General features: G+C 39.3%; 4 protein-coding genes across 7 annotated transcripts in view; all 4 read left to right on the top strand.

Annotated features, from left to right (window-relative positions):
* Positions 1-10,248, top strand: part of LOC109959335 (F-BAR and double SH3 domains protein 2-like) — a 24,412-nt gene extending 14,164 nt beyond the window's left edge. The window contains exons 10-20 of one of the 2 annotated variants that reach the window (XM_020598593.1): positions 1,016-1,111; positions 4,372-4,488; positions 5,163-5,258; positions 5,832-5,984; positions 6,287-6,421; positions 7,539-7,622; positions 7,749-7,932; positions 8,030-8,253; positions 8,633-8,843; positions 8,985-9,049; positions 9,393-10,248. In XM_020598593.1, coding sequence (XP_020454249.1) covers positions 1,016-1,111; positions 4,372-4,488; positions 5,163-5,258; positions 5,832-5,984; positions 6,287-6,421; positions 7,539-7,622; positions 7,749-7,932; positions 8,030-8,253; positions 8,633-8,843; positions 8,985-9,049; positions 9,393-9,476 — 1,449 coding nt within the window. In that variant the 3' untranslated portion in view covers positions 9,477-10,248. The remainder of the gene's footprint in view (positions 1-1,015; positions 1,112-4,371; positions 4,489-5,162; positions 5,259-5,831; positions 5,985-6,286; positions 6,422-7,538; positions 7,623-7,748; positions 7,933-8,029; positions 8,254-8,632; positions 8,844-8,984; positions 9,050-9,392) is intronic. The other variant, XM_020598594.1, reaches the window with a different exon arrangement.
* Positions 1-26,066, top strand: part of rad51d (RAD51 paralog D) — a 477,561-nt gene that overhangs the window by 427,518 nt on the left and 23,977 nt on the right. The gene's annotated exons all lie outside the window — the stretch shown is intronic.
* Positions 1-26,066, top strand: part of LOC109959351 (N-acetyltransferase 9-like) — a 561,041-nt gene that overhangs the window by 235,322 nt on the left and 299,653 nt on the right. The window lies entirely within an intron of this gene.
* The window catches only part of rsf1b.1 (remodeling and spacing factor 1b, tandem duplicate 1), a 21,394-nt gene continuing 8,749 nt past the window's right edge, over positions 13,422-26,066 (top strand). The window contains exons 1-6 of the mRNA XM_020598572.1: positions 13,422-13,611; positions 17,227-17,318; positions 17,780-17,872; positions 21,005-21,210; positions 21,352-21,479; positions 22,584-25,219. Of these exons, the coding sequence (XP_020454228.1) occupies positions 13,458-13,611; positions 17,227-17,318; positions 17,780-17,872; positions 21,005-21,210; positions 21,352-21,479; positions 22,584-25,219 (3,309 nt within the window). The 5' untranslated portion in view covers positions 13,422-13,457. The remainder of the gene's footprint in view (positions 13,612-17,226; positions 17,319-17,779; positions 17,873-21,004; positions 21,211-21,351; positions 21,480-22,583; positions 25,220-26,066) is intronic.

The raw sequence follows: 26,066 nt of genomic DNA on the forward strand, positions 1-26,066 counted from the left end.
TGTTAATTAAGCAAAAAGGCTTTTTTTTTTTTTTTTTTTTAAGCAAAAATGCCCATAAAAATTGTGGTTGCAGCTTCTAAATTGTTAGGATTTGCTGGTTTTCTCTATTTTATATTATATTATAGTCTAAATATTTTGAACTGTTGGTTGGACAAAATGATGATGACTGGGTGTCAAAACTCAGTCACTCATACTGTTGCACCCAAATAATTTTTTGCTTTTACACACTGTAATTTTTGATGTTCCACCGACATTTGCAGCAAGATGTCCACGCTTTAGAGGCCAGCTGTCATAAAGTACAGCAAATCTGCGCTGCTAGTAGGCTCAGGGGGACAAATACAGTAGATTGGAGTAAAGAAAGGTATTTTATCAGGTTTATTTTAAGCCAGTACAATCCATTGAAATATGCCTAAATGAGTTTGGGACATCTCTAAACCATCATTATCACTCAGGGTCTTTGTGAATGTTGGAGGAGTTAAAATCTACAATCTCACTGGCTGCTAATTAATTGAAATGGTTTGAGTTACCTTGGCAGTCCTCAGTTACATGCTTTTGAACTGCTGTTGACCTCCTTCAGGTCATCTTGCCTCTCTCTGTAACTGAAGCGGCATTTTGTTTCTGCTCAGGCCAGAATATGAATAGATCAGTGCAGAGGGAAACAGAGGGTAGAGGTTTTCAGGTTCTCAGTTCAGCTCCTGTGCTTCCTTTGTCAACACAACTGCACAAATGTTGTGTTCTGTGGTCTAGTTGTAAACTTTATTCCACCTTGCAGCATATAAAAATCAATATACATTATCACCCTCTGTTTCCACTGGTCTGATGGGACCAACATAATAGCTCTCACATTTTCAAAGCAATGAATAAAAGCTGTTTCCATAGTATCATACAATCTACCACAGAACTTCTGTTAGTGTATGATAAATAAATGCATTTCTTTTTTTTTGTTTCTCATTAATTTCTGATTTGAGCTAACATTTATATTTCATCTTTTCCCTTTAAACACACACATATGCAGGTACTGCAAGAGTTTCACCAGCAGCTGTTTGTGCAGAAGAACCCCATGTTTCAGCAAACCCCCAACTTCTTGTATCAGCCAATTGACTCGGATATGGTAAATCTTTGTTTTATTGTTCTGTTTATATTATATATTTCTGAATTGATAAAATGTCAAACATGAAAATACAGCACAGTGGCACTTCTTCCTTTGCTCTTCCCATTTTAATATGGAAGCAGGTTGGTGGTCATTTATTGCATTTTTGCCCTCAATAAAACAGACATTAGATTAGATTAGATTCAACTTTATTGTCATTACCCATGTACAAGTATAAGGCAACGAAATGCAGTTTAGCATCTAATCAGAAGTGCAATAACAGCAGTGCAGAGTGCACAGTATCTACAGTATGAACAATCAGAACTAATTTACTGATGGATATGTACAATTGATATTTACAGTGAGATATGTAGGGTAATGTACGATGTACAACAGACTATGGATTCAAATTACAAGTAATGGACAAGGTACGTTAAGCTTATGGAACACTAGTGCAATGGGATGAGATGGAATGAAGCTGTGCAGAATAAGAAGACAACAATAAGTTACACGAGTGAACAGTTCAATGGATGTAAATAGTGCAGAGATAAATATACAATATTTGCATATGAACAGTGTGCAAATGAGTACAGAGCAGTATTCTGTGAGTAGAGTATGTGCAAATTAACAGATCACTTCAGTGTTACAGGTAACAGAAGTGTATTGCATTAGTCCCCGGAGGAGAGATGAGAAGGGGTGAGGTGTGTGTGTAGTGGTATAGAGGAAGGCAGTCGGGGGTCAACGGGGGACAGAGTTCAGTAAGGAGACAGCTGTGGGGAAGAAGCTGTTCCTTAGCTGTGGGGAAGAAGCTGTTCTTGAGTCTACTGGTTTTGGTCCGGAAGCTCCTAAAGTGCCTCCCATAGGGTAGGAGGTCAAACATTTTGTGAGCAGGGTGAGAGGAGTCCTTGAGAGTGCTTCGAGCACGTCAGAAACAGCGTTCCCTGTGGCCAAACACCCTCAGTGGCTGGAAGTGGAGTCCTTGTAATGTGTTGGCAGTTTTCACCACCCACTGCAGCGCCTTGTGGTCAGAGACAGAGCAGTTTCCATACCAGACTATGATACAGCTGGTCAGGATGTGCTCGATGGCACAGCGATAGAAGTTCACCAGGATATGGCTGAAGACAGGTGGTTCTTCTTCAGCGTCCTCAGGAAGAAGAGGCGCTGGTGAGCCTTCTTATCCAGGCTGCAGGTGATCCAGGACAGATCCTCTTGAAATGTGGGTCCCCAGGAATTTGAAGCTGGAGACATGTTCAATAACCATCCCGTTAATATGGATGGGGTCGTGCCTGCCTCCTTTCTCCCTCCTGTAGTCCCCAATGAGCTCCTTGGTCTTGTCGATGTTAAGGAGCAGGTTATTGTCAGCGCACCACACAGCCAGGTGTTGTACCTCCTCCCTGTAGGCTGATTCGTTGTTGCTGATAAGGCCAGGCACCGTGGTGTCATCTGCAAACTTGATGGTGTTGGAGCCATGCACAGGCCTGCAGTTGTGAGTGAAAAAGAAGTATAGGAATAGGCTCAGCACACAGCCCTGTGGTACGCCGGTGTTAAGGATAATAGTGGAGGAGCAGGTGTTGTCTGACCTAACATGCTGGGGCCTGTTGGTCAGAAAGTCCAGAATCCAGTTGCAAAGGGAGGTGCTGATGCCCAGGTTGCCAAGTTTGGTGGTTAACTTGGAGGGGATGACCGTGTTAAATGCTGAGCTGAAGTCCACAAACAGCATTCTTGCATAAGTGTTGTTGTTGTCCAGGTGTCTGAGTACAGAGTGCAATGCTATGGAGACTGCATCCTCCGTGCTCCTCTTCCTTTGGTAGGTAAATTGGTGGGGGTCCAGTGTGGGTGGGAAACAGGTCATCAGGTGTGCCAGGACCGGGCGCTCGAAGCACTTCATGATGATGGGTGTGAGTACTACAGGGCGGTAGTCATTGAGGCACGTCGGGGTGGAATGTTTTGGCACTGGCACAATGGAGGTGGTTTTGAAGCACGTCGGCACAACTACTTGGGTGAGGGACAGCTTAAAAATGTCCATAAAGATGCCAGCAAGCCGTCCTGCACATGCCCTGAGCACGCATCCATGTATGCCATCAGGACCAGCAGCCTTGCGTGCCTCGGTCTGAATTTGATAGCTGTCTCCTTGTTGTCCTGGTCGAAGCGAGCATAGAAGCAGTAAATAGCAGTAGAAATGTCTGCTGCAGTATTTACCTGCTATCTGCATGGATGGATGCAATATAATGCAATGGATTTTATGTCACACCTATGTCTTTTTGAGACATACTGGTTCATTGACCAACTCTGCACCAGCCCTTTGCTACACTGGACAACACTGGTTAACTTGTTCAAATTGCAAATGCTGGTGTTGTTTTCATTGGAAGTCAAACAAGCAGCAGCCTGTTCCTAAGGAAAACATTAGTGGTGGAGAGCATACCCTCCCTCCCCTCCCTACCATACCACTCGATCCAGACATAGGGATCCGGTAAGGCACAGAGCTGAACTGGGAGGGAGGGGCAGGAGGTAGGTCAGGCCCTGTGAACAGCCCATCTGTGAAAAGGAGCCATTGTGAGTAGGCCTCATCAGAGTGCACTGACCCTCCCCACCCTCGCCTTTTCTCTCCATATACAGACACAAATGCACATGGTGTTGTCATATGGAAACAGCTTAACTCAACTTATAGGGATTTGAGAATTGGACTTATAGTCTTCGTTTGGCTGGAATCACAACTCCAATTGAACATTATTTCTTTGCATCATAATAGGCAACTGTTTGCTGACACGCCACAAAAAGTTTATAAGGAGATTCTTTACATTTCAGAACTTTGGGTTTCATAATTGTAAAAGACTAATATATTTCCAAATGTTTTCAGTGGAGCTGATGCTGAGACAAATGCTCTATTCAAGCACCACTCCTGTTTCCAGCATGTCTTTCCTACAGTGCATTTTTTAGCTTGGCCCATGTCAAACATAAAGAGGAAGTTGCCACAATGACATAACAGAAAAGGTAAACATAACTTAAACTTGTGTATGCTCTTAACAAGCATTTGGGAAATCACAAGGCCTTTTTATAGGAGTTCTGGTAGGTCACAGCACTGATTGAATGGACATTAAAGATGGTCTTGGATCCACTTGTATCAGAGAGGATCGGTTGTGATTGTAAGGCGATTTATGGTAAAAATTTTGACCGATTTTCTCCAATATTGTCAAAAGAATCATTAGGCAATCTCTTCCATCAGTAATTTTAACAATGTTGTGAAGTTTGTTCACAACAGCTTTCTCTCCCTGTGCTTGTAGGTGATGCAGCTGCAGACAGAGAGTGGAACAGCAGAGGAGCACAGCCTGGATAAGGAGGCAAGAAAATGGGCAAGCCGTGTTGCTCGAGAGTACAAGAGCATCATCCACACGCAGAGGGTGAGAACCTGATCAAACCGATGAATACTGAATGTTGCCGGCAGACATGAGCAGGGAGATAGACAACTATATAAAATAATGCATAATAAAAACAACTTGCATGGCACCTTAAAATGTCTCAAAGTTGTCTAAAACCACCTCATGTTTCTTCTCTGGCAGTCTGAGGTTAGAGAGAACCCAGTTGACTGTCAGTTTACTGTCAGTGTGATGTCATATTTCTGTAAAGTTGCCAACTACCTGTTAAGACCAATAAATATCTTTGTCTGCTAAAGTGGAATTTAGTCTTTACTGTACTCCAACAAGGTGATTCAGTTTGATAATGATAAACATGGTGATCACAAAATTATCACCATGCAAAAGATGATGCAACAATACAGTTCAGGATAAGAGATCATCACCACATTCACATTAACCTCATTTCCTGTAAAAGTTAAGTGGTAAAGATAAGAGATTGGCAGCAGTTAGTGACATTTTCCAATACTGCATGATCAAACAGTCTATTTCCAGAAACCAGGAAATGAGTCACTCTTTCTCCAGTGAAGCTCAAAGTCCTCAATTAATGGCTTTATTGTTCAGTTTTTAGTTTTTAATACATTTTAGATGAATGTTTTAATTGTGGGCTGTTGTCATTGTGAGTTTTTTTTCCCCCCCTTCCTCTTTTGGTTTGTCTTTAGGCTCTGGAGGAATATGGGACCCCGGAGTCGTCAGAGATAAACAGTGAGCTGGAGACTAAGATGGAAGTAGCCAAGCAGAGTCTTCGGAGGGCAAAGGTGACGTGTGTGTGTATTTGTTTGTGTGTTTGTTGGTTTGTGAGGAAAGGAGTGGATTTCTCTGTTTTCTCAAGCTGTCTCCTGGTGCTTCGGCTGGCTCCAGTGCGCCACCTACTGATTAAAAGGCTGAAATAACATATTAGGGTCCATACTGCTGTTGCATTGTTGCAGTGTAGCTGCAAGGTCACTTAAGTGATTAGTCTATCAGCCAAAGACTAATCCACAGCAAATTTCATAAACAATTAAACACTTAACATTTTTAAGTAAAAATGCCAAATATTTGATGGTCCCAGGCACTTTACTGTGGGACTTTGCCACCCTTTCCTGTCTTGCATCATAGTGATATATCTTTGGGTTGAAGTTGTCACCTTGTGCTTTAGGAAAGTGTGATTAACTTGTGTGTGTGTGTGATTTTAATTTGTATATTATGATTTGCTTTGATACAGTGGTCCTAAAATATTGGTATGCAACCGGGTGTTCCTCATTTGACTGTGCAGCTGTCAGATCCACTTGATCAGTAAGTCATACTATCTTTGTCAAAAACAATGTCTGTATTCTATTTTGTGATGGCAGACAGTGAAGGTGAAAGCTGAGGCCCGTCTGGATTTGCTGAGGCAGGCGGGAATTGCTGTTGAAACATGGCTGAAGAGCGCCATGAACCAGGTCATGGAGGAACTGGAGAATGAACGCTGGAACAACCTCGGCACCCATGATCCTTCACTCTCTGTAAGACTCAAAAAGCACAAATGCATTAATGCTAAGGTAACATTGTAGTTTTCATATTCGTAACCTGTCTTAAATGCTGTCTTCCATGTGAGGAAGCAGCCTGTTAGTTGTCAAGTTTACTGAAGGTTGTTGCAGTATCAAGAATTCAGATTAAAATCATAATTTAAGTATAGTTCAGCTTGAGTATGGTATTTTTATGAATTATGAATTTGACTGGTTGGCAGAGGCATACAACCACAAAGTAGTAATTCTAGTTCTACCTGCAACTGTGTCACACCAAGTAATGTTGGAATTATTTTTAGGGGACTGCAGATTTGGATCAAGAGGATGAGGAGGAGCTGGAGGACAGTGGTGAGGTGTTGGACGACAGCAGTTCTAGCCCATCAAGCACCTTGAAAAACTATCCCCTCACCTGCAAAGTGCTCTACTCCTACAAGGTACCAGCAGAATACAAAGTGTAACTTTCTGTGCATATGCTCCATGTTTAGTAGACCTGCTGCTATTACAGCACATAATTAAATAGTGGTTCCCCCATCTTATATCTTGTGCATATGCAGTCGCAAGAAAATGCAATGGCACTGTTTGCTACTTCCTGGTTTTCTGCATATATCGGTCACAAAATGTGATCCGATTTCACCAAAGTCACAAATATCAACAAACACAATATTGCTAAGCTGTATGTTGGTATTTTTACATTCAGAACAGTAAATCCTAATATTTTTAGAATTTGTTATTTAACACTAATTTTCATTTCATTTTATTTTTGTTTATATGAACAACAAACAATCGGTACTTCTGTAAAAGAGTCTGTGTTCACTTAAAATGTGATCCGATTTTACTTCTGTAAAAGAGTCTGTGTTCACTAGCCATTATATTGTCACCTACATACATTTGGAAAGATGTTCTAAAACTGAATTGACAGGTTAAGACAGATGCAGAAGTGACAATAAATAACACAATTAGTGCTCTCAAATTAGTATACAAACAGTAGATCCACAGGAAGCAGCAAACCAATGACGCAATAACACAACAGTAGCATACAGTATGTAAGACAGTGAACAGTACTGATTTGATGAGTTTTCTGATTTTGCACAGACCAAGTCAGTTCTGTGGGTTAGTTTAATACAGTGTTCCAAAATATGTTTAATTTTACTCAGTTGCCAGTTTAGGTACACCAGGCTAAAACTAATGCAGTCTTACACAGCAGTCATGTAATCTAATGTTCAGTTATTTGTTCAAACTATTTTATAGGTGTTGATTTAACTGCGATCATTTTGGAGGATGCAATGTGTGGTGCATGAGTTGTAACCCATTATTTAAATGCACACATGCTGCTTAGTTTCTTGTTGACTCTCATGAAGCCCACAATTGACAAGAGAAATGGTGTTCACTGTGTCACAGTGAACATTGATAGATTGGTATGCAGCAACCAAGACAAAACATGGGTTGAAGGGACGCTGACATCAATATAAATACTGGTTTTTACACAGTTTGTGGGTCTTCTTCACACTTGTTTAGTCCTTACAAACTGACTGATCAATTTCTTTGTTTCAGGCCTCTCAGCCAGATGAACTGACTATTGAAGAGCAGGAAATTTTGGAGGTCATTGATGATGGAGACATGGAGGACTGGGTCAAGGTACACTGCACTGTGGATTTAAGCTGTTCAATCTGTAGCCACAGATTTCAGTTTTGTAACTTTAAGTGGGATTCCCACCAAACTCTTTTCAACATCATCATCACTATGTATTTACTGCCTTTTCAGGCTAGAAACCGCAGTGGACAGGTAGGCTACGTCCCAGAGAAATACTTGCAGCTGCCTTCCTCCAATAGCCTGCTGAGTATGCTGCAGTCTCTGGCCGCGCTGGACGCCCGATCCCATTCCTCCAGTAACTCCACTGAACCTGAAACAGAACTACCAACTGGCTCTGTCAACGGAGACTCAAGTGGTGAGGGATACTTCTACTCAGTGAATACTTATACAGTATAGCCATTATTTTGTGTCCTGCTTTGTCGCAGCTTCTGAACTTTCCCCTCTTTTTGCAGTGTCATTTGCGAAGGCGCTGTATGACTATGCAGGACAAACAGATGATGAGCTGTCATTTCCAGAAGGTGCCATCATCCGCATCCTGAGCAGAGAGACCCACGAGGATGACGGTTTCTGGGAAGGAGAATTTAACGGTGTCGTTGGGGTCTTCCCTGCAGTTCTTGTGGAGGATCTCACCAGTGGCGGTGAGAATGGAGACGGACACAGAGATGGCAGTGCACAGGTATGTTGATCTGCTCGTTTTAAGAAATGAGAAAACACTGAGAACAAATGAATAACGGTGGCTACAGCTACATTTCAGGGCTAAAGATATAGATTCTTTGTTTTTTCGATTATTATTTGAATGTGTATTGGTTGTGATTTCCTGTTCTGAGCAGATTAACCTGTTAAATCTGACCAGTCAGTGACTGCAGTATCTCATTTAGCATTTATGTCATCTACTGTATCTCTGAAAAATCTCTTGCTAAAAATATCACCATGTAATCTAACAAATACAAAAACATTGTCTGTATGATTACAGCCTAATATTTTGTACTGTCTCATGACCCAAAGATGGACATTGTCTCTGTGAAAATTCATCTTTCCTGCCTGCTGTTTTCAAGGCTTCCCCTTCCACTTTGGCCCAGTGTGACCGATCCCCTCGTACTCTCTTCCAGCCAGGACCCCTCCACGGCAGCCCCCTTCAGACACCCACCATATCCTCTCCTCAGTCAAGTCCCCGCAGTGCTACAGCCTCTCCCATTGGCCGACCCCCTTCTTATCACAACGGACATCACAGGCCGCCACCAGCACCACACAAAAGCCCTTTTCAGAGTAAGATTCACTAGTTTGTCTGTATTAAAGTAGTCAGCCTAGGTATAATGTCTGAGAAGTAATGACAACTAGTATGAATTAGTTTTAAAAGAAGAGTAGCTAAGCTGAACTATTCATGATGTTCATCTCTGTCCTCTTCAGGTCCAGCCCAAGGCTCCCCTCAGCCTCCCAAATACCCAGAGAATGGATCTGGGACCATTCGACCGGTGAGTAAACGAATATTTCCTGTGTTTGTCGGCCTGTGTTAACCTTGTAATAGAGATGCGGTCTGTCAAGAATGTACACTTCATATCACCCAGTGTGAGCTAGGGTAGGCGATCCTGAACAGCATATGCAATTTGCAGGATGGATGAATAATTATCTACTATTATGTATCAATATTTTCTCCCATTATCAATGATTAATAAAAATGAGTAGCCTTTAAAAAAAACTGCAGTAGGTCTTTGGTTTTGCATCTAGTATTTGTTGATTTTGACTGTAATTTATAGCTTCTGGGCTTTGTCCATTCACAAACAAGGAGCTGCTGATTGATTTATTGATTGTTTCCAGGTCCGTGCTGCTCCTCCACCCCCAAAGCAGCATCCTCGTGGGCAGGTGAAGCGGAGAGAAGAGGTGGAGATCACGCTAGTGTGAAGGCGGCACCTCGGTGGTGACAACTTTGATGCAACCAGCTGGGACTTGGCAGCTTTGAGCCTCTAAACACATTCCAAAATTAAACACAAGAAACTTCAACTCCCTGAAAGCTTGAAGAGGCCCTACACACTAACTCGTCTTTTCACACAACACTTCATAGGGTTAATGTGCTGTGGAGGAATAGTGTGCCTTTTAAAGTATGTTCAGTTTTCACATTTCTCATACTCCCTTAGTTCAAGTTTGTCTCTTATTTGACTGAAGTTTGCTATTTCTATTCACAGTTGTTTATCCATGGGTAGTTCATGGATGAATCCCAATTCCCTAACTGCATCCACATTACCCACACTTGTGTCTTTTCCTTGTGTCTTAGTCCCATCCACGTAAAATGGGAGGAAAAGATCTAATGAGAGGACATGAGATGTCCTTTCCTTTAATCCCTCATTTGATAAAGAGTCCTTAAAGACTTAACACAAAGGATGGTCTCTTCCTTACTCCTCAGAGCAGGAATATGAGCCTTGGCATGTCCTTCAAGATGGCAGACTGAAACAACTTCTGGGTCAAGCAAGAATTTAAGAAAGAGGATTGGTAAAATAAGGGAATTGGGATTTACCCCATATTGTCCACATGTTTTACCACAAATTGGTCCTTAAAAGAAATATGGAATATTGACTGAATATCTGCTGTCAGTTCTGGTATTCCTTTAGACAAATGGACATGATTCAGATCCTGTTTCTGCTTGTTGCTCTTCTCACAGTAATCAATATCGTGATAACTGACAGATAATATGATCTGTTACAGTTTCATACATATGACACAGACAGGACCTAAAAATGCAGCAAGACCTTCTAATCTAAGAAATAAATAGAAAAAGATACATTGCATTATTAACACGTTATCATCAAGTGATTATGACTTTGAGTACAAGAGTTTTAAATAATTTGTAGCTTTGGGAAACAAAAATTCAGTTTCTTGCTGAGAAATAGATGAGCAGATTGACGTTACTTTCATTTCTGTGCATTAAGTATGTGGCTGTAGCCATCTTAGTATTAAGGACTGGAAGCTTGAGGAAACACCTAGCTGGTCCTCACTGTCCAGAGTTTGAAAATATCAATAAAATAAAGAAATGTCACTATTAATATATTAATGATTTAAACCATATCACCCAGCCCCATTACCCTCCAGTTACAGGTGTCTCCCACTTTCTGGGTGGCTACTTTTTGTTTTCATCAATTGATATTGAGCTGTCAAGAGTCTTCACAGCAGGATTACCTCTATGCAACAGAGTTATATTTGGTAGGATGTCACATGTTTTGAACATGTAGATTCAACGCAAACCAAAAGTTTGTCTCCATATTCGATCAAAACCAGCAATGGGCGAGGCTGGTCCTCTCCTCCAGCACATGTACTGTGACTGCACACAGTTAGATAAACAAGGGAAAAGTGGCAATTTTAGGTAGTGATTGTTAATGTCAGTAGGGGGAATCTCCTAGGAAGGTCTGCTCAAAATAATGGATCCTTTACATTTAATGGTTAATTCTAAACCTTTCGTTTTATGTTAGTTTTCTTTGCACCACATGATAAGAAATCCCAAAACATTTAAGGGAGAAACGTAGCGCGTACATATGTAGTCTAACCTTTTTCTTGTGTTATAAATGTTATGATACAAATGATGCCAGTATAGTTTTGCTGGTGAGCGTGATGGTTTGATGAAGAGTGGGTGATAGTTTACACTGAGGTAATGTGCAGTTTAAACATGCCTTTATTTTTGAGGAAACCATCCTGAGCTGTTAGCAGTCCAGTTTAAAATGTATACAGTCATAGTGAAGCACTTTTGATGTCCTTATTCCTTTTCAGTATTGTGGATGCTACATGGTTGTTCAATATTTCTTGTTTAAAGTTTTGTTTACCAGCTATATTTGTATGATTTTTTTTTTGGCTTGTTATTTAGCCTGAAATAGCCATTGTAGTTTCTTTGGTTGAGCTTGATATGACCTTTTTATTGTTGATTGTTTTTGAAACATTAATAGTTTACAGAGAGCTTGCATATGAATATCTGTACAAATAATAGCAAAGCTTGTTTGTTTTGTTTTTCCTATTTGTTTAATTTTGTAGAATTAGGATAAAAACCTATAAAACTGTAGTTCAGTTGGATCAGAGGAAGAGAGATATCTGTCAGCCATGTTGCTGTGTTCTCATTGATCTCCTTGAGATCTGAATGACCTCAAACTTATTTTTGAAGTTTGCATTTACCCTGTTTTATTAAAAAAAAAGATAATCATCAAACCGGTGTCTTGTCCCAACAGAGATATTGTTCAACTTACTAATGATTCCTGATTCCATGTTAAGGCTGAATCTGAAATTCAGTGACATACTGCCTGCAATTCACAGCATACGCTCTGCAAAGGCTGTTCAGCATCACATTTACACACCAGTGGATGTTTAACTGTATTTATTATGCACAAATAAATGTGAAATAAAGACAAGTTAAATTAAGTTAACAAGACTTCTTTTTTTATTTGTTACAGTTCAGACTTTTCCACTCATGTCGTCTTTAGCTTTGATGAATTCTGTTAAAAGACCCCCCTCCCCATAGCCTAAAGTGTCATATAATCCATAGATTTATAACAAATAGTGTCAAAGAAGTACCTCAAAATTGTACAGTACTAGAGTAACGTCTGCTACTATTCATACAGATATGAGTGTATCCTCTCATTGTCCTTATTAATGTTACATAGTAACATAATATTCAGTAAATGAGTATTTGTGTTTTCTGCTACTTTATTCTCCACTACAATTAAGACAAATATTGTACTTTTTACTCTATTTTATGAGTTTAGTTGCTAATTTCTTCATAGAATCAATTAATATAATTACCTTGTAATAAAAATAGCAAACTATCCTAAAATGGACCATTCTGTGTAATGAGTAACCTAGGATTTTTACTTTATAGATGAGTTCAACACAGTGATGTTGCTACTTTTACTTAAGGGTCATAATATTTTTTGAAAATAGATTTGGGGGTAAATTGAAGGTTTATTCTAAATAAAATCAACCTATAAAGGCCTATATAAATATAACCTTAGTTTGACTGATGCTTGCTTCTCGTGATTTTCCAGCTGTAGCCACTGGAGGGCGCTAGGGCATAAGCACATAGTTATGTTGCTACTCTAAATGGTTGAGCCTAAGCTGGTCGTCTGTTATAGGGCAGCCACAAATTATGTTCATTATCGATTAATATGCCAGTTATTTGTATTTATTAGATTAACTGTGATCTTAAAAGTGCCCTTTTTGTGATGATCAACAGTCCAAAACTTAAAGAAGTTTGTCATTGTTTAGTTTAGCAACTTTATTCAGCTTCAGAACTATAGCAACAAGCTATCTCCACTTTGTCTAATGCAACAGGCACAGGCAGCAAAATGATACAAAATGACCACAGAGAGAATCAAAATAAAATAAGAGATCCTTTAATCTCATATGTTTTCTCTCTTTCTTTATCTTTCTCTCATATGCACACAAAACTTGTCCTCAAGTCACCATAATAAATAATAAACTGGAGACAATGAAGATGATTGGAAATTGTAAATAAATAGGCTACCAAATGCCAAATGTATTCTTGTTGTTAGCAAAAGGTGGTCTTAAATGCAATTAATCGACTGCTTTAGCAAATGTTTTAATAATTGCTATTATATCTTTACTACATTGAAGAGTATTGTAAAGTCAAAATACTTTTTATATTAAGTCTGTGAGTAGCTGTAAAAGTTAAGAACTTTAAGTTTTATCTTTCACTTAAGTTCACACTTTTATCTCTGGCAGTTTGATAAATATGGGCCTGCAGTTCTTCTTCCACCACTGAATAAAATAAATTTGCCGTCGTATAACCTCAGTCCTTGGATTAAAAAAATTCGTTTTGAAAAGTTTTATTTTGTTATCACCGGAAGTAGTTTATTTGATTCCGGCTTGCTTGACACTGGTGTGGAAAAGATGGCTGCTTCGGCGGCAACAGCGAGTTCTTCCCCTGGTTTGTGTCCAAATTACGCCGTGATTTGCTCTTTCCTGGAGCGGTATGGAGCGTTGCTGGACTTACCGGAGCTCACTTTTCCCCAGCTTGAGAGATATCTGAAGGACACATCCTCAGGTAGGGCAGAAAAACACCGGTTTCTGACGGGGAGGAGGAGAGACTTCACCGTTGCATTAATGATAATGGTACCGTGCTAAGAGGCTAGCAGCTATGTTAGCTAGTTGTGTGTTATTGTGTGGTTTTCTAACCATCTTGTTTACATAACTATACGTTAATTGCATCTTAGAGCTGCTGTTCGAAGTGGAAAATGTGTTTGTGCATATTTAATGCTCGTCGAAGTGTAAACCCACCGAATTAATCGAGGCCTTTTCTCACTTTTTAGCTTTTGAATTGAGCTTAATTTTTTCCAAGCTGCCTTTATCTACCGCTGTAACGTTATTCGTAACACAACACAGGCACAAATATGCGATGATAATCGTGTTTGTGAAGTAGCAACGATTGTGATAGTTCATGCAATATAATATGAGTTCTGGTCATGTTTAGTAAAGATGTCATTATATAAGACAAACACGAAATGGTGTACTTCTATTTACAGTTAAAATATTTTGTCATGTAGTGTTCGCTCAGCTTCTGTCAGGTTGTCTTTTATAACAACGGTATCCGGTTGAAGCTTTTAAAGTAAACGTTTCTTGCTAATTGAAAAACGATTTTCTTAGTGAATAACATATACTTGTGCTCTTACTGCGCATTTAGTTGCTATTATATGCATACGTGTGTTATTTTCACACGCCGTGGCATGTATGCTCCAGTGGTTAATTTTCTTTCACACGTTAAAGGAAAGAAGGTCAAAGTCACTGTACTTCCGTTTGTGCTGCTTGTTGTGGTTGACTTTACTATTTTTAAAAATCAGTCGCTTGCTTTGCGCAGGCGACTGTCAACAATTTTGAACTCGCACCGACATGTGCTCAATTGAACGGTGAAGTTGGGTTGAGATTGGGAGGCTTCACACACCTGAAACAGTCTGTAGGTACTGTGAGCTAATCTGGTCCAGACTTGAGGTATAGTGTCCAGGTATAGTGTTTTTGATCTAGATTCACACTTAGATAAATCACAGATTGTAAACTGTTTATTAAACCATAGTGTAACTGGAATCTACTCGTTAATTTATGCTGCTGTGCAGATTACGCCCATGAGTTAGTGAAGTTACTTTTTTTTTTTTTTTTTTGCTTTCATAAATACAATTTCACAGATTGGAAAGTTGGTTTTAAACACTGCTGAGGCTGTTTAAGCACACCCTTTCAAAACAAAGAGTAATAAAAGCAACTATTTCATCACTTATTATAGACATTTATTGCCCCCGGTAACCTCCCCCTTAATAACTACAGGTGGAAGCTAATGTTTGTGTTTCCAACTTATTAATGTAATTTCTTTTGGTTAAATATATACTTTGATTTTTCAAGAATATTAATTTCACAGGTCATCTTGGAGAAATACATGACTTTTTGCAGTGACCACTATAAATCGGATGCATGTAATTTAAAATCTAAAATAAATTGTTTTCTCTTGCTCAAGTCATCATTATCTTTAGGGCTGCCATACACATCCATAAAGAAACTAACATGCTTCAGATGCTTACAGGTGTTCTGTGACAAACTGAATCTGAAGTTAAAGGTGTAAACTGTTCATTTTTAACAAATGGTGGTTGAGAATGAACAGGATCATTTTACCCAGCATGTCACCTGTATTAGTTAAATCACAGCCACTTGTTTTGACTGACCTGAATATAAGATTTGGACAATTTGAAGCCCCATTTTGGGCCTCAGCACTATGTTCATTATGCCATGCTGGTTGCGTCACACAGTGCCTAGTGCATAAGCGCTAGGGGAGGCTTAAAAATGTTTTGTTTTTTTTACCTGAAACAGTAAGTTGGGAATTCAAAGGTATTTTTGTGACTTTATTGGATGACTCTTTGAATTTTGCAGTAACACTCAACAATGACGGCCTCCTCTAAGCAAATGGCTGACAGTCTGAAAATGAAGCTAACTGATGTCTACCATTCAGGGGAAGCCAAAATATATTTCAAAAGCACTTCTTAAATTTCTTTTTACTGAAATGTTATCACGTGAAAGATCAAAAGGACTTTGAGATAAAACTGGATGTACGATGGGCAGAGAGGCAAAGCACCTACAGGAAGGTTTAGCTGACACCTTCAAGAAACACAAAAAACAGGGCTTTTTTGCAAGAGTCATCAGAAGAAACCTGAAACCTGACCTATGGCCTTATTACAAAAGTCAGCACACCTCAAAGCAACATCTGGATAAGCCAGAACCATTTTGGAAACAAGTGCTATGGGCAGATGAAGTTTGAAGAAAAATCTAGCAGTAGTTTATGAAAAGAACACTCAAGCATGGGGGTGGAAATATTGTGCTATGGGGCTGTGTGGCAGCCAGAGGCACAGAAGACATTGCATAGCAAGAAGGAAGACAGATTCCCATTACAATATCAGCAAATTTTGGATACAGATTTTTTGTAGTCAGTCAGGAAAGTGAACCTGAAAAGAGACTGGCTCCTACAGCGAGACAGTGATCCAACGCAGACCTCAAAATCCACCATGAACTACTTCAAGAAACACAAATTGGAGCCCTCACAGTCCCCTGACACGAACATTGTTGAAAATCTGTGGGTAGATCTTAAACACGCTGTGTGTGCAAGACAGCGTAAACCCATCTCAGAATCTAGTAATCTACAGGAAGAGTGGGTGAAACCCAAAATCAAAAATAGAAAGACATTTAACTGTCTACAAAAAGGGGTTGCAATCTGTGTTATCCACCAAAGGTGGAGGGTGTTGCTAGCAGGGTGTCCAAAGTTTTGCACATTCTGCAGTTAGTCTTTTTTTTTTTTCTTTTTTTGAAACAAAGAATAACAGTGCATCAGCATTTAAAGAAAGGCTCATTTTCCATGCCTATTTCTTGCAGAGGTTGGATTTGGAACGTTTCTCTTAAAAAAAATCAGCAAAATGCATAATTCTCTCAGCAGTGTCCAAACTTTTACCACTACTGTATTGTGTGCATTCAGCTTGTGTTTCAGATGGCAGCCTAACGTTTACAACAGGACAACCATAACACATCAACTAATGAGGACGCAAGCATATATTTAGCAGTGCCTGTCACTGGTTGTGATATCTGACTAGGGTTGCAAAGGGGCAGAACATTTCTGATACATTTCCAGAAACCTTCCATGGGAATTAACAGGAATATATGGGAATTAATTGGAAATTTGGGGTCATTTATACAAACTGTATCACTGACAAACACAAATATAAGCATTTTGTTTGGCCATAAGCAGACATACATGCAAACTCATGCAAATTTTAAAAATGACATATATGACTTAGATTTATTTCTGAGTAGAACTTTAATGTATTCTGTAATTGAACAAAAAAAACATGAATATTGAATAAAATAAACATACCCCCCCAAAAAAACATCCAATATTATGCTGCAAGATGTTTTTCAACTATATTTTAAGTTCCCTCTTATAGGCTAATTAGCAGTTTTGCAAATGTCCCGTTAATTCTCATGAAAAGATTTTAACTTTGAAAATTGCCGGAATTTTGCAACCCTATATCTGACAGTGCTGCTTCCTGTGTGGCCCTCATAAACTGTGCCCCACAGATCCTAAGCTATGTTTAAAATTGGTTTTAGACACTAACCACTTTGTCTGTTTCCTCAGTCCCAAAGCTGCTGGTTGATCTTCATGTCAAGTTGCTGAGGAAGATCGGGAAGTCTGTGTCAGCAGACAGATGGGAGAAATATTTAGTAAAGGTAATTTGCAATTTTTATTTTAATTTCACTTCAGTGTGCACATGTGTATTTCTAGTGTTTTCCTTCTAATATTACCTGTTCTGGCCACTTGTTTTGCAATGTGATGATGAGACATTAGTTAAGGGGGTATAGCATTCATTCTAAAACGGTCCTGTGTCTGTTGAACTGGCTCTAGTTAGTACTGTGACTAGTAGCTGAAATGGTTTTAAACCTACAGCTGATGGCAGAGCAACTTGGAGTTCAGTGTCTTGTCTAAGGACACTTGACATGTGGACTGGGGACAATGGGAATCGAACCACCAACTTTCCGGATGGGGGATGACCGCTCCAACCTCCTGAGCCACAGCCGTGTCAGTCTATATGGGGAACTCCAACAACACCGCACCAAGGAGATGAAAACAAATTGATATTAACAGGAGTAAGCCATTTATTTGCTAATTGAATTTCTAATTTTCCTTGCAGGTATGCCAAGAGTTCAACACAACATGGGCGTGGGAACTTGAACAAAAAGGATACAAGGAGTTGACAATGGAGTGCAAAACAGGGATACTTAAAGTAAGCACACTGTTTTATAGCTGTATAAGAAACAAGAAGACACAGTTATAGAGGGATGTTCAGTTCCAGCTTTCTTTCTCACTTCCACAGAGCTCACTGTGTGAAGTAGGTGTGAATGTCGGATTGTCGCTCCCCCCACGTTTTGGACTGGCCAATTTGTTGAAATATAATGTTATGTACCACTTCATGCTAAACTCGGTAGAACAACAAAAATAAAAGACTGACACCACTGCAAGGCTGTCACTGACACAGTCTGAAACTAGCAGTTATTAGAAACTTATGAATAGGGGTGTGATGAGATCTCATGATATTAAAACATGATGATATTTCTCGTTGAGGCAAACGCTTGTGATACAGTGCCTTGCGAAAGTATTCGGCCCCCTTGAACTTTGCGACCTTTTGCCACATTTCAGGCTTCAAACATAAAGATATAAAACTGTAATTTTTTGTGAAGAATCAACAACAAGTGGGACACAATCATGAAGTGGAACGAAATTTATTGGATATGTCAAACTTTTTTAACAAATAAAAAACTGAAAAATTGGCCGTGCAAAATTATTCAGCCCCCTTAAGTTAATACTTTGTAGCGCGCAGAGAGCATCATGAAGAACAAGGAACACACCAGGCAGGTCCGAGATACTGTTGTGGAGAAGTTTAAAGCCGGATTTGGATACAAAAAGATTTCCCAAGCTTTAAACATCCCAAGGAGCACTGTGCAAGCGATAATATTGAAATGGAAGGAGTATCAGACCACTGCAAATCTACCAAGACCTGGCCGTCCCTCTAAACTTTCAGCTCATACAAGGAGAAGACTGATCAGAGATGCAGCCAAGAGGCCCATGATCACTCTGGATGAACTGCAGAGATCTACAGCTGAGGTGGGAGACTCTGTCCATAGGACAACAATCAGTCGTATACTGCACAAATCTGGCCTTTATGGAAGAGTGGCAAGAAGAAAGCCATTTCTTAAAGATATCCATAAAAAGTGTCGTTTAAAGTTTGCCACAAGCCACCTGGGAGACACACCAAACATGTGGAAGAAGGTGCTCTGGTCAGATGAAACCAAAATCGAACTTTTTGGCAACAATGCAAAACGTTATGTTTGGCGTAAAAGCAACACAGCTCATCACCCTGAACACACCATCCCCACTGTCAAACATGGTGGTGGCAGCATCATGGTTTGGGCCTGCTTTTCTTTAGCAGGGACAGGGAAGATGGTTAAACTTGATGGGAAGATGGATGGAGCCAAATACAGGACCATTCTGGAAGGAAACCTGATGGAGTCTGCAAAAGACCTGAGACTGGGGCGGAGATTTGTCTTCCAACAAGACACTGATCCAAAACATAAAGCAAAATCTACAATGGAATGGTTCAAAACTAAACATATCCAGGTGTTAGAATGGCCAAGTCAAAGTCCAGACCTGAATCCAATCGAGAATTTGTGGAAAGAACTGAAAACTGCTGTTCACAAATGCTCTCCATCCAACCTCACTGAGCTCGAGCTGTTTTGCAAGGAGGCATGGGCAAAAATTTCAGTCTCTCGATGTGCAAAACTGATAGAGACATACCCCAAGCGACTTACAGCTGTAATCGCAGCAAAAGGTGGCGCTACAAAGTATTAACTTAAGGGGGCTGAATAATTTTGCACGCCCAATTTTTCAGTTTTTTTATTTGTTAAAAAAGTTTGACATATCCAATAAATTTCGTTCCACTTCATGATTGTGTCCCACTTGTTGTTGATTCTTCACAAAAAATTACAGTTTTATATCTTTATGTTTGAAGCCTGAAATGTGGCAAAAGGTCGCAAAGTTCAAGGGGGCCGAATACTTTCGCAAGGCACTGTATCAGTACATAACAACCAGAGTGAAGTGTAGCGGCAAAGTGACGTACATTCGTGTTAACGCAGCTCCATGCTGTGTTTTAATGCATGGGGCTGCACCAGTCATGGAGTGAGGTGTTGCAGGGAACGTTTTGTAGGCATGTATTATACAGCCACGTTGTGACAAGTTGACATGAGTGGCTTCATTCACATTTCCAGCCTGTGAGTTTCCGTTGTATTTTGGTTAGCCATGCTGCTAATGTAGCCTACTCTACCTTAGCACCAATTCTGTCTCCAGTGTGTCGGCACTGACAGATAAAAAAAAAAACAAAAAACACAGTTTAACATTCAGTACTAACAAAAATGCATGGTGTATCGTTATGGTGCATTAATTGTGGTCCAGATTCAACAGTCAATAGCAGTGAATGCTCATGTCCCCTGTATGTGATTGGTCAACTCGGCACCTTTGCCAGATCATGTCACCGTCCATTGCGGTGATGGTCAAAATAGCATATATGGTCACACACAGCATCAATTAGAAGCTTGTGCTCATGCACAGTTTTAAGGTCTGAAGAGACTCCTGTGAAATCATACATAGGAGAAGCCAGCCAGTCAGTTGAGTTTGTGGAAAACCTTTTACTGTGATTGCATATTATTGTCTTTTATTGCATATGATAATTCATACTGAGCAAGTAGAACTGAAGTGACATTCATTACAAGATGATTAGCTAAAACATTTCAAAATGCACCTGCATTGTTTTGCATTTTTACTTTCAGTCAAATAAAAGGCTATTTTCCCAGTCTCATATTTTTTGTTATTGAAGGCTTATTAAAAAATAGTGTTAAAATATCGTCTCATCTTGTTCTCATGAACCCAATATCGTGTATCATCTTGTGAGTTAAGTGTATTGTCACACCCCTACTTATGAAGGACACAAACTTAGTGCAGGATTTACAAATAGCTTCTCATACAGTCCTGCTTCTTAATGTGAGCATGCTTTTCATATTGTGCTGATTAATTGTGCGTTTGCTTGTTGAAATTCGAATATGCCAGTAGAAACAAAAAAAAAAACTAATTGGTTGTTTGTTCTGTAGACTGGGTGAATAACTGACCATTGGTGTTGATTAAATCTTGACAGCCTTTTGCCACTTTGCTTGCTATAAATCCTCAGTTTTTTATCAGCGACAATTAAATATTTCCACTTTTTTCACTCCCGATATGCTAGTATGTGGCATTGTAGCTAAAATAATAAATGTGCAGTACATCCTGTGATAGAATTTGTTGAAACATCTTGTCTTTCTTCTTTCTTCAGTATTTGTGCGAGTGTCAGTTTGATGAAAATGTGAAGTTCAAAACTGCCATCAATGAGGAGGACCCAGATAAAATGCGGCTGCAGCCAATAGGCCGGGACAAAGATGGACAGATGTATTGGTTTCAACTGGACCAAGACAACAATGTACGCCTCTATGTGGAGGAGCAAGATGACTCCGATGGGTCATCGTGGAAGTGCATCGTCAGGTAAACAGACAGAATTTATTTTAATGAAAAAATATGCTTCAGGGATTGGGATATGAAAGTGAAATTGGAATTAAAAGGTAAATTCTGTTATTTAGTCTGTAAATGGAGTAATTATATTGGCCGACTATTTTCTCCCTTTAGAAATAGAAATGACTTAGCTGAGGCTGTGGCTCTGTTGAAGACACAAATTGACCCTGAGCTGTTGAAAAGGGAAGAGCAAAAACAGCAAAGCAAATGTGATGGTGAAGAAGAGGAAGAAAAGGCAGAAGGTAAATGTTTGTCTTTTAAATTGATTCCTATTAATGGCAGTTTTGTTTTTGGGCTTTGTTACAATTTACTTTTTTTTTTCTTTTCATTTTTAGTTGGCTTCATTAGACTGAATCACTGAGACCACTAATAGTCATTGAGGTGTTAAAGCCTTGTTCTAAAGAAAGAAATGTACTTCATCTAGGGGTGGGAAAAAGTCAATGCATATACGAATGAAGATTCTTATGATTCAGAATCAACTCATAAAATATTGATTTATGTACTTTAAAAACATGACATTAGCAAAAAGGAAAAGGTAGAACTACTGTATAGCACAAGGGCATAGCATTTGAACAGTGTATGGGGTGCACAAAACTAGTGTTATTAGAGATACTGTGGTATGTAAACATGTTATCTGGGTTTTTGAACATTATATTTTGATGGCTGAAGTGGTGAAAAATCACCATACACCTGCAGGCAAATAATTTATCATGAATATGATCAAAAACAGCAGATGTGCCCTTTCTTTGCTTCACGTCAGAACATACAGACCAACTTCTGTTCAAACAAAAAACCTAGACATTTAGCTAGTGGTCGATGTCAGTGAAATACACTTATTGTCATATAAGCAGAAGATTGTAACATGCTTCCAATTTTAGCTTATGGAATTTCAACTTTTTTCAATAATTTACATGTTGGAAGGTATGGTGGTTAAAACATGATATTTCTGAAGTGAGTTCAAGTGATTCTGATTTTTTTAAATTGTTATTATTAATAAACATTTTTGATTTTGTGCACCTGTCACTAAGACAATGTGCAAGACCTTGAAAATCTTCTTAAATGAGAAAGCTGTATATTCACACACCTTACCGTGTTACTGTTTTTTTTTTTTTTTGTTTGTTTTTTTGGCAAGAAAGGGACCTTGCTCTGGACCAGATCACTTCCCTTCCAGTTGTTTTTGATAATGCAGTTAAATCTTGTTTTGAAATACAGTATTCAGGAGACTTTTTAAATTATTGAAATTATTGAATTAAGAATTGATTCTGAAAGAGAGTGACAGAATCAAAATATTTTAGTGAATGATTTCCACCAGTCATTTGATCTTTTCTTTTATATTCATATTACAGGTGAAATTAAAAAGACAGATGATACATCAGATGAAGACAACAAAGACTGCAATGAGACCACCTGCTCCAGCTCACCAAAGACGGAGAATAATGACATCTTAACACTAAAAGAAAATTTGAAATCAGACACGTCCGAGGCCAAATCGTCACTGAATGGCATCATCGAAGGCAAAACTGAAGCAGAACTCAATTCAGAAAGCATGAGTACAAAAGCTCAGAACATTAAAGAAGAGCCAGTGGAGGTGTCAGACACAAAATCAAGCACAGCAACAATTGAACACATTTCAGAAACACCATGTATATCAGTAAAGGCAGAAAAAGAAGAGGTCAAGAAGAACAGTGCGGATGAGGTCCAACAGGCACTCAAGAATGACCAGCAGGCCAAAATCCCTTTGAAAAAAAGAGGAATGAAGTTTAGTGAAGATTTTGAAAAAAACAGTGGCATTATGGTGCAACATGCATGTGTTTCTCAGGTCAGAGAAGCTCCTAAAGCTGATGTGACTCCTGAACAGACAAAGACAGCACAGAGTGTAAATGTTAATGGTGAAATTCAGCCTGCATCACAGGGAGATCTCCAGAGCCATTTGTGCGAATCACCAAAAGACAGCGGTGTCTACAAAGAGCATACATCTGAAACAGCCGGAAGTAAATCTGTAAAAGTAATAGAAAATGACTTGTCATCCACAGACAAGGAGAGCATGAAAGATAAAGCTGAAGCTTGCAGTACAGAGAAGGTAACAGAGGCAGTCACAACATACCAAGCAGACTTGGACAAGAAAGATGTAGATGTACAGGCAGAAATGGAAAGCACTGTAGTGACAGAAGAGAAGGAAACCCCACCTTCAAAAGAAGAGGCAGCACCTTTGCCTAAAGATATAATCAGTGCACTTGAGAACTCTTCTAATCATGAAAATCAAGAAAAAATTAAAGAGAAACCAGCTGATACAGAAAAGTCCTGTATGGTAGACAGGACAACTACATCAGCAGAAACAAAAAAAACTGATGAGTCAGTTAACCTAAATGTAAATCATGAGGTCACACCCAAAGAAGATGAATCACATGTTTTAGAGGAGAAATCAGCCTGTGTAGACATGGAATCATCGAAGTCAAATCAGACCGAAGAAACAACTTTAAAGAGGACAGAAAATGCATCAGGCATTAAGCAAACAGAAGTGAGTAATACAGGGTCTAAAGAATTCATAACATCTGGGAATACTGTAGAGAAATCAAATAACTCTCCACCAACAGAGAAACCAGGAGTCATTAAAGCAGCAGAGGCACAATCTGAAAACAAAGACTCTGCAAAGACAACTGATGACTTTGCCATTAAAAAGACAGAAACACTAAAAGATGGTGATGATACAGAGACCCAGGAAGTCACACAAGGTTCTGTCAGTAAATGTGTAGACATGGCATCAAACTGTGAGAAATCAATAGAAACATCTAACATTAAGGACAGTGTGGAGTCTTTTGTTAGTAAAACGATAAACAAATCAGATTCATGTAAATCTGCTGAGACGCATCATAACATCAAAGACTCAGAGATGACTCCTGAGAACAGCGCAGCCCCTGAGACTAATCCCGAGAAGACAGAAGAGCCTGAAGACACAATGAAAGTTGTCAGCTGTGAAGACATCACAATAGATGAGGTTGACAAGATAAGCAACTCTGTGCCCAGGCCTGTGGAGGTAGAAGCAGCGGCTGTTAAACAGGATCTGACAAACCCACAAGAAGATGACAAAGTGGAGATGAGCTCAGCTGCACATAAAACACCAAGAAAACCATCTGAAAAGAAAGATGAACCATTCAGTCCTGGTGAGAAGGCTAACATCTGTGAAGAAAGTGATAAAAAACCTGACAAAGAACAGGAAAAATTGTCTGAAGAGCAGCCTAAAAGACTCGAGGCAGAGCATCCATCACCTGAAAGTCAAAAGGATGCTGATAAGGTAAATGAAAAGGACACAGACAATAAAAAACTTAGAAATGTCAGTGAGAAGAATCTTTGTCAAGACAAAAATAGTAGGGAGGATGTCACCATAGATAAATTCTCGAAAACTGATGAAATAAAGGAGGAAAATCCGGCTCCTAAAGAGAGTGAAACCTGCACCAAAATGGAGCAGTTGGGTCATCAAAATGTAAGCAAAGATCCTGAAGCAAAATCCTCAACTGACTTTGATAAACCTAGCCACCTAAGCAAAGAACCAGCTACTGAGAAGCCCACTGATGAGGAAGGTAAACGCAAAGGTGAAGAAGAGGACTCTGCAATAAAAAAAGAGGTGGCGAACGGTAGTGACACCCCGACAGATCTTCAGGAGCCGAGTGTTTGTCAGAAAATCAAGCCCATAGCCCATCGAAGGAAAGCTGAACTTCATAGAGAGGAAAGACATGGGGATTCAGAGTCTGATACGAACACGGGGAGATCTCTTCGAAGATCACCGAGAATCTCGAGACCAACGCCAAAGGTGGTAGAGATCCACGACAGGAAGATGGAGAAACCGCAGGCTGTTCCACCGGCTGAGAAGCGTGAGAAAGACAAAGACGAGAAGGTGGTGGAGGAAGAGGAGGAAGAGGTGAAAGCTGTTCAGAAGAAACCAAGAGAGAAAAAGGCAGACCAGGAAGGTCAGCCCAAACCCAAGGTAAGACTGCACTGTAAATGAAAGTAGGAAGTGGATGTTAAAGGGCTTTTATAGACGAATAAAAGCAATCTACTGATGTCTTTCATCAGTGCCCGTTGTTTCCCAAAACATGCATCCATAATGAAATATTCAAGTGATCCTCTTCAGACTAATTTCAATGATGATAATATGCCTGAAGGTTGTGGTGCTTTGTCTTTGTTGAAACAGTTTCAGTCTATGTTTTCTCTTTTAATTTGTATATGTTTTGTATTTATTGCTGTGCACATTGGGGGGCCATTGGGCTGGAGTCAAATTCCTTGTTTTTTTGATAATACTTGGCAATATCATTTATGCTTAATTCAACTGTACTGCCATTCTGGATGGAGGTTGTTGTAGTTGTGGTACTGTTGATCTGTTTTGCCATATACAGAGATGTTTCTGTTATTTAACTTGATAAAATGGTGCACACAAAATAATAACATTCTAAAATTAATGATCTTGAACAAAAATTTGTTTCATTATCATGCTTTAGCTATGTTGAGCAGGTTTGAAGTCTGAGAATTGATCTTGGTAGCGAACTAAAATGATTTGATTTGATTTATTCTTTCAAGCATGTAAAGACAGTTGATATGTCAACACACATAATTTTACACATATCCAACAAATGCTAATCCAATATCAATTTGCTTATACCTAGTACATGCTTGAATGGAGTAGGAAGAAGTCAGACTTATCCAGTCCTACCCCATGACATCATCTTACATCATTGGTTTGCAAGCAGTATCTCTACATAAATAATTCTCTTCTACACCACACAAGTAATATACTAAAAAAATATAACAGTGTTAACATTCTTACATAATTACAT

The sequence above is a fragment of the Monopterus albus genome, unplaced genomic scaffold (genome assembly GCF_001952655.1).
Source record: "Monopterus albus unplaced genomic scaffold, M_albus_1.0 scaffold38.1, whole genome shotgun sequence".
Classification (NCBI taxonomy): Eukaryota; Metazoa; Chordata; class Actinopteri; order Synbranchiformes; family Synbranchidae; genus Monopterus; species Monopterus albus.